The sequence below is a fragment of the Macrobrachium nipponense genome, chromosome 35 (genome assembly GCF_015104395.2).
Source record: "Macrobrachium nipponense isolate FS-2020 chromosome 35, ASM1510439v2, whole genome shotgun sequence".
Classification (NCBI taxonomy): Eukaryota; Metazoa; Arthropoda; class Malacostraca; order Decapoda; family Palaemonidae; genus Macrobrachium; species Macrobrachium nipponense.
The window spans coordinates 12,019,598-12,031,934 of NC_061096.1; the positions used below are offsets into that span (position 1 = coordinate 12,019,598).

The 12,337-nt window shown below is 37.3% G+C and overlaps 1 protein-coding gene across 2 annotated transcripts in view; it reads right to left on the reverse strand.

Annotated features, from left to right (window-relative positions):
* Positions 1 to 241: 241 nt before the first annotated feature.
* LOC135208424 (serine-rich adhesin for platelets-like) overlaps positions 242 to 12,337 on the reverse strand; it is a 92,703-nt gene continuing 80,607 nt past the window's right edge. For both annotated transcript variants that reach the window (XM_064240574.1, XM_064240573.1), the window contains 2 exons: positions 11,063 to 11,266; positions 242 to 6,749 (listed from right to left, as the gene is read on the reverse strand). In XM_064240574.1, coding sequence (XP_064096644.1) covers positions 1,812 to 6,749; positions 11,063 to 11,266 — 5,142 coding nt within the window. In that variant the 3' untranslated portion in view covers positions 242 to 1,811. The remainder of the gene's footprint in view (positions 6,750 to 11,062; positions 11,267 to 12,337) is intronic.

A 12,337-nucleotide genomic window follows, 5' to 3' on the forward strand; every position in this document is an offset into this window, starting at 1 on the left:
ATCCAAGTAGCCCAAATTAAATGTACTGGTGCAAAATAAGTCTTGCTTAGTTCAAGTTATATCAACGAGTACAGATATGCAATACTACAATTTCCCACCAGCATGGGGTACGTGATGCAAGTTGGGGGCAAGATGTCTTATTTTGTGTGAAAACAGCCTCTACACTGGAAAAAGAATGTCTTTGCAGTGAAGGGTTGAAAGTAATAACAGTGCAGGAGAATAAGTTAATGAAGCCATGGTGTCTTTCTTTGTCATTTATTTGTACAAGAGACATAGACAAAATAAATATAAAAGCTTAATGGTAAAGATTAAATACATCTATCTATATACAGGAACTGAAATATAATGTCACTGGCATTATGACAGCATAAAGAAAACAACTCTGAGCAAAGTCGAACAGCAGAGATAGTGTAACACTGATTCTCATCTACAAAGAAAACCACTGTAATGTTTCATTCATGAGATTCCATCTGGGGCAATGTGTTGTGATTTCATTTTTTTTATTGCAAAAACAAAAATCACTGAAGAGTGCCAGAATTGGTTGACCATGCTTTTCCTGCAGGTTTAGTTGTCAATGGCTAGATAAAGTTCACTGCAGTGTCTGCACATTCTAATTAAATCCTACTGATCTAAACATTTAAGATAATTTGGATTCAATTTGAATGTCTGTGCAATACTATTTCCTCCTCAAACCCTGGGGAAAAAAATTTCCCATATGCATGATGAGCCATATCTCTAGGGAAAAAAAAATTCCCATATGCATGACAAGTCATGTCTCTTGAATGTCCATCTAGTAAATTTGATTTCAACAATTCTCTTTCAGAATACAAAAGTACTCATATCGGGTGAGTGAGTGTTCAAAGTTACTGTACAGGCTTCACCAATATGGCTGAACTTTCAATGTGAAAACTGTAAGTTTGTTTTTATATACTACAATGTTATGCTGTAATATATAATGTTTATCATTACAAAAATGAAAATAAGCATCATCCTTGTCTATGTGAAATGGTTTGTGGGTGATGTTTATTTTTAGGAGTTTTAACCAAATGTTATAAACACGATTGATAGGGAATCTAATTTACAAATGTATTTTACTAGCTTAACAATATTTTTCTGCAGTAATTATGTTTACCTAAAATGAGAACAGAGTACTTCACCAAACACCTTAGTTTGATTATATGGTGTTTTTACATTGCATGGAAACAGTGGTTGTTCAGCAACGGGACCAAACACCTTACCATCATCTTTATTTTCCATTAACTTAAACAATTGGCAAACTAAATATGTAAGTAAACCTGATCTGCCAATTGTTTTAAATCATATGTGTAATTAGCAGAACAAGATTATGATTCATAAAATGATTAGTGTTTATATTAACTTATTTATACAATAATTCTTGAATGAGCTCATGACTTTCAGCATAATGACTTCTGCTATCAAGCTGTAAAATCATGTTAAATAGATTTCACCCATTTGACTGGAAGTTTATAAACTTTGTTCTTTCACGCACACACTCACCACTTTAGAGAAATTGAGATTTCATTAACATTAATTCAATTTCTCAAAAAAAAGATAAACCTTATTTATAATAAAAGAAAAACTTCAGAACAGCAAAATATGATTGCTGATTAAGGTTTCTTTTAGTAGATTTGTTGACTTTAATAACAATCAAATAGTCTTGCTGAACTTCCCTTATTCACACAACAGGACAGTTTCTAATAAGATAACAGGGTCATGAAAAAATGTCCAATAAAAAGTTAAAAAATATTCAGCACACAGTAATAACAAATACCTGAGCACAGGTTCATCTTTCAACGTCTTCTAAACAAAGGTAATAGCATTTCCAACGGCAATTTCGGGGGATCAGTAGACATTGTAATTGGTAAGAGTGACACTGGGGTTGCATTATCCGACAATTCTTCACTGAAGTCAGACGCAGAGATAGCCGAAGATTCAGTGTTTGCATTCTTGTTACCTACACCACTGAGGTCAAATGTTGGCTTTGAGACTCTGGTAGACTCTGATTCTGTGGTGACTTTAGGCATACGGGTAACAGCATTTGCTGCCTGAATAGTACCAGTATTAGGATTTTCCTGTGTTTTTACTTCAGTGTTTGATATTGTTCTCTGTCGTTCATTTGGATGTGATTCAGATAGTCCTGGATGATCATCTCCTGTTCCTTGTGGCTTGCCTGAATCTGATTGCTTTTCTGCATTGGTGTCTTTAGTGTCTTCTTTGGGTAAAGCATCGATGCCAGAAATTTTGGGTGTATTATTTTCAGTATCTTTGGGTAACTGCAACTCTGCTTTTGATGAAGGAAGGTAAGAAATCTTTGATTCAGGTTGGGATTGGGTGAGTGTTACAGTTTCACTTTGCCTATTGTCTTCTGGCAGATATTTATTTTTGGGTTCTGTATGAAGATTTTGTTCACCAGATTGGTTTGCAGTTTGAAACACATGGACATCTTTTGTACCCAAAGAAATATTTGCTGGAGTGTTTTGAGTTTCCATCAATTGTTCTTCCACATGTTCCTTAGTTGAAGGTGGGAAGTCTTTTTCTTCATCATTTGTTCCATCAGATATTAATCCAGTTTCTTCTACAATTTGTATAGGTTTTTCAGTTACAGTGTCTTCATTTTTCAATGGGGGTTTTGAGTCTCCCATTAATGTTGCAGATACTTTGACAGTAGCAACAGAATCTTCAGCCCTTGCAGATGGAGGAGCAGTTATTATTTCTGCTTCTTGTACTGGAGTAGTAGCCCCTTGTATAGAAAGATGTTCAATCAAGGGTGATTTAACATGAATTGGACTTAAAGCAGGTGTAAATCCATCAGTGACTTTGTTGACTATAACAGAGTTCCTTTTATTCTGAACCTGAGAGTTATCACTGTTATCAGGCTTGTCATCTACTTCTTCACGAGCTTCAGGAGAAGTGCTCTCAGATTTTACTTCTTCCGTAGCTGGTTGACTTTCATTATTTTTACCACTTCCAGCAGCTGGTTGGTTTTCATTATTTTTACCATTTCCATCAACTAATTTGTTTCTTAATGGTCTTACTGGTATTCTTCTTGCTGAACGTTCTCCTTCACTGGTTTGTCTGTTTGCAAGAAATCGTTTTCTAATGTTTTCACGATTTTTATTAAAATGCTCCATTCTCTCTTTAAAACTCAAATTTGAGTTTTCATCCAGGACCACTTCTGGGGTCTCTTTTGTGTTTGATTGGTCCTCCATTCCCTCACCTGTTGTATCTGGAGAGGCTGTAGTATCATTTGTATCTGAGCGATTCTTTCGGTTTTTTATGAACTCTCTAAAACGAGCACGGAAATTAGGATTAATTATTCGTCTTCTTTTGGGATCTGTATCTTTCTGAGCATTTTCTATGTGGTCAGGATTCTCTTCCATGTTATCATTGCTGCCATTTCCTAAATCAGTGGAATCTGTGCCAGTATCTTCAGCTTTTTTAGGCATTTCATCTTCAGTTTTTTCCACAACAACAGCATCGTTACTCTTGCTGTCATCAGATGGATTGGACTCAGATGTTGATATCTCCAAAGAGGGAGGAGGCTTCTGTATTAGACTATGACTAGTTTCTTGAACCTGTTGATCATTGTTAGGTTCACTGTTTAGCTGTGTAGCCTCTTCAGTATGAGGGACTTCATGTGCTGCCTCTTCAGTGTGGGGAACTTCATGTGTTGCCTCTTCAGTATGGGAAACTTCATCTGCAGAGTCTTTAGTATGCTCCCCCTCTGCATTTACAAGTTCCTTTGTTACACCACCATTTGCTGATTCACTATCCACATCTTCAGAGTCCTCTTTTTCTTCCCGTCTACTTTTCAAAGGACCAATACGCCTGTTCCTCTGACCTGTAAGTAAAGAGCTTGGTCTAGAGGTGGCCTGACTGTTGCTACTTTTAGGGGGAGTTGGAGCTACTGTGGTTCTGGGAGTTCTGTTCCGCAGTCGGTTGCGTAGCCTATCTCGATAATTTTGGAAGCGGTCAGAATTTGTATTCCTGAAGCCAGTAGGTTTTCTTGGTGCAGTAGTTTCACTTTCTGAATCAGGTTCACTTTCTAAATCTTTGGTATCAACTTCATCTGGGGACTCTGTTGTGGTGCTTGATGTCTCAGTGCCTTGTTTTTGCTCCTTAAACCTATTAAGACGTTCTTGAACTCTCTGTCGGAAAGGAGAGGCTGTTGTTAGGGTTGATGGACCATTTGTTTCAGGATGATCTGAAGAATTTTTATCAACATTTGTATCTATACTTTCATCAGACTGATTAGGTTGAGGTGTAGTCTGGTCTCTTGATGGTAATCTTGTGCGTACACGATTCCTTAGGTTTGGTCTTCGACGCAGTATGGGTCCCCTGAATGTTACTGGTGGCTTTTGTGTTGTAGTTGATGGTGGTGCAGGACTTGTGGTAGGTGTATCAGTAACATCATCATAGTCATTTCCATGTTCAACAATATTATTTGATTCTTCTTCCGTTTCATAGAAAATATCACTGTTATCAACATTTTGAGAGGCGGTATCAGAGATAAAATCAGTATCAGAGATAAAATCAGTATCAGAGATAAAATCATCTGATTGCTGGTAGTCAGGTTCTCGAAGCTGTGAATCATCAAATTCTGTGTATGTATCTACAACATCTGTTTGAAGTTTGGGGCTGCTTGGATGTTTTCCATCAGGCTGTAAGAATTGGCTGTGAAATTCAGAATTTTCTAAACCAGTTACAAGAGTTGGATTTGCATCTTGTACTCTACTGGCAATATTTTTTCTGATTGTCCTTGATGGTGGTCTTTTTGAAAATGTTAGGGGTTGCTGTGTTGTAAAGGATACTGGCCGCACTGTACTGAATGGTACCGGCCGTGCTGTAGTTAATGGTACTGGTTGCAGGTTAGCAACTGGTACAGGTTGTCGACTAGCAACTGGTCGTCTCCTTCTATTAGGGCGAGGATCAAGAGATGGTGGGAGGTTGGCTTGTACCTTAGGTCTTTCATCTGACAGTGTATCCCGAGGGTCACTCTCCTCAAGATTTGTGAATAATGAAGGTCTTGCCGTGGATGAAATAGGGAATGTAAAATCATGATGAACAGGTTCCTTTGAGAACAAAGGAGGCAAATCTGTGGTTTGTGATTCACCTGACTGTACAATGTTTGGGAATGATTCTAGGAGTGGCCGTTCATGTTGGAAATTAAATGGATTTTGGTGATCAGCATTAAATTGGGAAGGAGATGGTGTTGAGATGAATCCAGAAGTAGGTGTAGGTCTGGTTAGCAAATCTGATGAGAAGGTATTTTGTGCTGGTGAGCTTGCAAAAGTGTGAAGTGATGATGGAGTTGTGTGATGAATGAAATTGCGCACTGTTGGAGGTGATGGAGGTTTATGACTTGGGGAATTGATGAAACTGTTACTATGTATAAATGTATTATCATTTTGCTGACTTTGAGGTCGAAATATAGTTGGTTCATCAGGGGGAGGTCCAAAGCTGTGTCCACGAGGAGGGGGTGGAGGAGGTGGTGCGGGGTGATGAATGAAATGAGTATGATGCTCTGGAGGTGAATTACTAAAAGTTGAAGTAGTGTGAGTTAATGGCCTAGGTCTGTTAAATACTGGTCCAGATTGTGGTGAAACTGAACGAAATGGGGCATTGAACACTGCTGGGTGTATTGGTGGTTGGTTAAATACAAAATTGCCAGAGGAAGGGAAATTTGGTGCTGGTAAAAATCCTCCTGATGTTTCAAATCCTCTTTGGGAAGACGATGGGCCTCCGAATGCAATGTGCCCTTGGGGAAATCTAGTGGAAGCAAAGGGACCTGGTGTTGGGGAAAAAGTCTGAAAATTGGAAGGAAATAATCCATGATCTGATTGATGAGGTGCTTGCCTGTAGGGACGTTTATGCTCTGATTGTTCATCATCAGAGTTTGACACAGGCTGGAAATCTTCTGGATTGTCTGTCATAAGAGAAGAAGGACGGAATGTATCTGGAGTCGTCTGATGTATGCTTTCATCTTGAGATGCATGTGAATCCTTTGAGTTATAAGGTATGATATTCTGGAACTGTTTACTTGACGGATTAATGCTTAACCGATTTTGATTACTGTGATAATTTTCAGTTGGAGGCATTGGATACAGTGGAGGAGGGCTGACTGGTATTAGGTTATGGCTGTACCCAGAAAAACTGCCAATTCCAACAATCTTTTTAGGTCCACTTTTGTAATTTGAATACTTTAAGGGCTGTTGTAAATTTTCCCTCTCGGATATGCTTCCATGCAATGGTGGCCGAGCAACAAATGCACGGTCAATGTTATTCACATATTCAGCAGGATCTTCAAGGTCCATCCTGTCGATTCTTGCCTTAGCATTTGAAGAGCTATCCAAAGGCACATTAACCAGTGATGCAAATGCAGATAATGCAGATTCCATGCCAGTACTTCGAATGGAATCTGACTGAACATAATTTTTGTTGGGAAGAATGTTGCTTGCAGAGGGCTGGGCATCTTGTACTCCTGGGTTTGTATCTTCTTCTTCATAATAATCATAATTAAGGTCCAAAGCAGGATCATAGTGTTGTATGAAAGGTTCTGGATAATCTCTAGGATCATCAACATAACTCTTTTCTTCCCCTTTAAAAACTGGTATGTTTTGGAAACTTTTGACAGGAGCTGGTTCAGCTGTCATGTTTCGACCAGCAGACCCCACTATTTCTGGGTGAGAGCAGTCTCCAAAAAACCCAGCGCTGCATGATGTTGTCATCTGTAAAATTGAAACAGATTATAATAAGCAATAAAGTTTGAGTGTGTTACTATGCAACAATTTTTTTTAATAAAATAACTTTTTTGTAAAATGTTATATTGTCATTTATATAATTAAATGAAATTAATTACTCAATAAGTAACAACAAAAATGTGAATAGAAATTAATTGAGATGCCAAAAACTTTGTCATTGAATCAAAAGTTGACCCAACCTACCCTAAAGAGAAATGGAATACAAATTAGGGGTTTGATTAACTGGAAAGCTGGAGGTGAATTAACTACTCAGTCCCCATACAGTCAGTCTCATCACTGCACCTCACATAGTGTACTGTAGTCACTACAGTACACCAAGTTGTTTACAGTTTCCCTTCTGCTCCTAGCTGCATCCACTTTTTAGCTATTTACTTTACTTCAATTTCCACTTTAATTCAACCTTGCTCTCCAACACTTCTAACTATTACTTTTTAATACAGCTGTGGGTTTTATCCTTGTATACGTCTATTCCTTTATCTTTTAGATCTTTATCTTGCTGTCCAACCACTCTTAACTCACTCTTTTCACTGTCTTACTCACTAATTTTCCTAAATTTCACTAAATTTCATAAAATCAAACTAATACGTATTGTAAGGGTATTTTATTCACTTAAAGAAATGTATATAGAGAAAGAAAAAGATACAATTCTCTTTACCTAGGAGAGGAAAACTGTTGATAAGTGGTGTTAAACAACAGGAAGTAATGAGAGACTGCAAGAGAGATTAAACATTTTTTATAGTTTTGTAAGGATTACTTGAAACGAGTCACACTATAAGCATGAGATTTCACACACAAAACTAGTGAACCCCATTCTTTCCTTGTATAACTGAAGGGTAAACACTGAATAAGTTGATTCATTCTAAATAGAACACTTCATGATAAAAGAGAATATAACTCACTATATTCTTTCTCAACTCTGCCTTAATTATGCACACAGTCTGGAGGATAGAGGCAATAATTTTATTTAAAAAAATTTTAAAAGTACCAACAGAGAAACTCTCACAGAGATCTTTATCACTGCCATAGCAGTACTCAAAAGCACCTGTCTCTATAACAAAAGTCTAGAAATGAAGTAATAGTTTTCCGAGTTTAAAGGAAGCTGCAAAACAAAATCTTTACTGGATGTTTGATATTCAATTCCAAAAGATAATTAAAAACCCTGATAGTTTTTCCTAGCATTAATGGCAGTCAGAGGATTTCTACCACCACAGTATTGCAAGTTAAAAGTCCCTGCACTAGTTTAAGTTTTCAAAGTTATATTCGTGGCCTTTCACTATGTTTGATGTTAAAAAGTGCAAGTTAATTGTGCCAATGCCAAAAATCGAGCGCCTTGGTGGCATGATCAGTATGGTCTTGGCCTGCCATCTCGGTGGCCGCAAATTAGATTCTTGGGCATTCCACTGAGGGGTTAGAGAAGTGTATTTCTGGTGATAGAAGTTTACTCTCAACGTAAAGCTGTTGGTCCCGCTGCTGAATAATCAATGGTTCCATGCAATGTAAAAAAAAATGCAAAAATAAATGGCTGCCTTGACCATCTGTCAAATTGTAATTTTTGGAAACTAGCCATTCCAGGGTTACACACTTCAATGACTGTCTATTTCCCTTCCTTTGCCTGGTTTTTTAACTTTCTTCTTGCTTTATTCTATCATTCCTTACCTGATCAAGTCAAGTCCCCCTTTTTTCCCCCCTTCATTTTTAGTTTAGGTGTGTACAAGTCTAAGGAATTTGCAGTAGTACTTCCCACTAGCCACTGCTATTAGAAAACATATGACCTAAAGATATTAAATCCTAAAGCTACATAATGGGTTTCTATTTAGAAGGAGCAAAAATTAGACTGGAATCTCTAAACATAGTAAAATTCCGGATGAAATATGACAGTATTATTGTTGTTCATAAAGTGCACAAACTTTGAAACGTGCCAGGATACCAAACTAGAAACTACACCATCCATACATGAAAAATGGGAGAAATAAAATTCACATGAAAATAAGGAGTAAACACTGTGTAGATAAAAAAAAGCTCATAAAAAACAAACAACACCCCACAAAGTAGTAAGAAAATTTGCGAGTCAATTAGGTGGCACTTTAAAAGTAGCATTTCAGTCTCATGAACTTGCAATTACTAATATCTATAAATAGGCTGTTCAAAAATTTAAACAGTTAACAAGGAAGCTGAGCAAACTAAAATTATCATCATCTCAACAAAATATGGATGCTGATGCTCAACAAAGCTAACATGAGAGTTCTATGAAGATAAATCTTATGAAAAGTGGACTTCATGAATAGGATATCTTTTGACAATGGTCTAAATCTTGATCACCACTGTAAAGACAGAGGATCAAGACTTAGGGGACTGCTGGTCGTCCATACTGAAGAATGATATTCCAGTGATGGTAGAAGGAAGGTCTGAAGCATGGGATATTGGTACCACCATCTCTTGCGATAGTTGAAATCTTATGAATGATACCTGGATTTCTGCCAGTATCGGCTGATCTTTGATGTGATAAAGAAATTTATTGGTAGATGGCCATATCAAACAGTGTCATCTATTCTTAAATACAGTATTACCACCACACTGTATTTTACAAGTGAGGAATTCATAACTGCAGCAAGAGTGGCATCACCTATAAACTATATTATGACATTTTCTGTCACTATATATTTTAGTTATTGTGATTAAAATGAACAAAAGTCCTAAACCACCACCTTGCAACACATGATGTACCAGGCAACAGCAACACCTCTGGCGCTGGTCACTAACAAAAACACATTATCCATTGCCAGTTTAACTAGTTTTAACTAAAAAAACAAACACACACACTACACAAATGGCAAACTGCTTTTCATAGGATGCATTTCAGTGTGCCCCGGCCCTGTAAGGGTGTAATGTCTTGAACTTTATCTCATGTGGTACACTGTAGGTATTAAATCTAAAGGGCATTTGCAGCATCCCTTGAGCCCCAATCATAGCTGCACCCACTTTTTAGCCTTTCACTCTACCTACATACCTTCCCTTTTTCTTTCCTCAGTCTTATTATGTAACGACAGAGTGCACTTGGTGGGTCCGGTCCCAGTTCCACCATTAGATCCTTGTATTTCAGTGCCTTTATTTCTGAATTTCTTCTTCATCTTGCTGTTCAATCATTCCAATTCTCTTTTTTCCCTGTCTTAGCGCTTAATGGCTAAAAGTGATTGACAGCCTAAATTTAATTTCAGACCATCAAATATTGTGAGCCAGAAAGCTATTAACTTCAGAGAAGTTTCTCATGAATCAGGAAAGATTAAAGATGAAGATCTTTTCAATGCAAAATGATCAATGGGATTTTGGACATTCAAGGAAAAAAGATATTATGCATTCATTTGTTCGGAATTGCCAATTAACTAAATTGATAAAAAGTCCATAACATATGTATAACAAGCCTAAGACAGAAACGGCTGACGAAAATGTACAGATGCAGTTCGTCAGCGCAGTAAATATAGAGACAACGGAGAGAGATTAAGTTAGCTTTTGATTTGTGATAATCATTCAGTTCTGAAAATCCAAAAACCTCGATGAAAAATCTCAAATACCGTACTAAATATTCCATGTCACTTTGGCTAAACCTCATATAATTCTGTGAAGAGATTTTCTAAAGACAAATATATCTTTTAAAGAAAAGATAAAACTTAAGCAGTTATTTTCATTTGATATTTAAATAAGTAAAACGACTGGAAAATGAGAGAATACATCAAGTGGAAATCTGCTTAATCCAGCAAAAGGTCATTAAATCTAGGACAACTGAGAGTCTGGGCAACAAACCATGAAATTTAAAGTAAACCCAAAAATGAAAAGATGTGATTGTATTGACTTTTTAATACTTTAGTTTGCAAATGACAAGGGAATAATTAACATCGATAGCCCGGTACATTTGACAGTAGGTCATAATGAAGCCATAAAGCCAAGAGAGCGAGAGTAACTATGGAAGGATGAAACCATTTTTGAAACTGAGAATAGCTACAAACACATGGCAGAAACGATGCATAAGAAATATAACAAGACAACATTCAATTAAATCGTGTTGGTCTTCTTTCTTTTGTGTGTCACCTCAATTCTACCTGGAAAAAATGACATGAGAAAAATGAGGAATCTTCCCTTATTTATAAAAGAATTGGTTTCCTTCCAAGACTGTCTTAAGATTTTAAGTAAACTACTCCTTATTATTTTGAACCCAGCCAAATATGGTTTCAATGTGTGAATTCTGTGAAGCCTGAAAACAAATAGAAAATCATAACATAACCCACCTCATTGAATTTCAGACCCTTGGTGCACTTGAAAGTGTACCTTGTACCGTCAGCGGTACAATAGTGGAAAATGCTGCATCCAAAATCCATGTCACCATAATAACCTCCTCCTCTCCCCGCGCATTCAAACCGCACCACGGGCAGTTCCGAATTCAGTGGCCCTAACTTCTGGCCATGAGGAGGAACGTCCGGGTTCTTCTGTTTCTGCAAGGAAAGGATGACGTGATTAATGCAAAAATTACTTGATGGTATATACATGACTTGTAGATAATTCTCCCATTCATACATACCATTTCAAGTAGTTATGGCATTATATATAATAGTTGACAAACCCAGTGCTGCCCAGGAAAACTCTCTCTCCACATTGCCCAGCATTTTTGACATTTTATATTTCCCCACCTCTCACCCCTATTCCTATTGGGGCTGAACTTGGACTTGAAGGGCACCGGTAGTGTCTCTGATCATCCAAGCAACCTCGAAAACTATCAGGGCTGAACTTGGTCTTAAAGGGCATTCAGGAGTGTCACTATTCATCTCAGCGACCTCAAAAGCTATGGATTAGACACTAATATCTGTCATTTTCATTTTTTTTGTGTCACCCCCTCCCACCCCTTCTCACCCCACTTCCTATCAGGGCTGAACAAGTAATTAAAAGGCATCAGGAACATCACTATTCATCTCAGTGGCCTCGAACACTATGGATTAGACACTAATATCTGTCATTTTCGGTTATTTTTACACGTCACCCCTTCCCCACCCCTTTTCACCCCCCTCCCTATTGGGGTTCAACTTGGACTCGCAAACTATGGGTTAGACACTGATATCTGTCGTTTTTACTTATATTTATTTTCAACCCTTTCCCACCCCCTCCCCACACACACCCCCTTTGGTGCCAGTGATGTCTTACCACCACAGTATTCTTTCCCTGATGCTAAGTTACATGTATAGGTACCACGTTTGGTTGAAATTGCTTAATGCATGTAAAAGTGTATGTGGCACAAACACACACACACACACACACACACATATATATATATATATATATAATATATATATATATATATAGATATATATATATATATATATATATATCTATATATATATATATATATATATATATATATATATGATAAATATATCAGCATAAGCTTTTCCACCATTAGTAAAGTGTCGCTAAAGGGGTACAGCCTTCCTGTTTCTCAGCAAGTTTTTACCATCTCAATGTCCATTTTTTTTTTCATTTGAAACTAGCAGACACTGGTATCCATTTTCAGC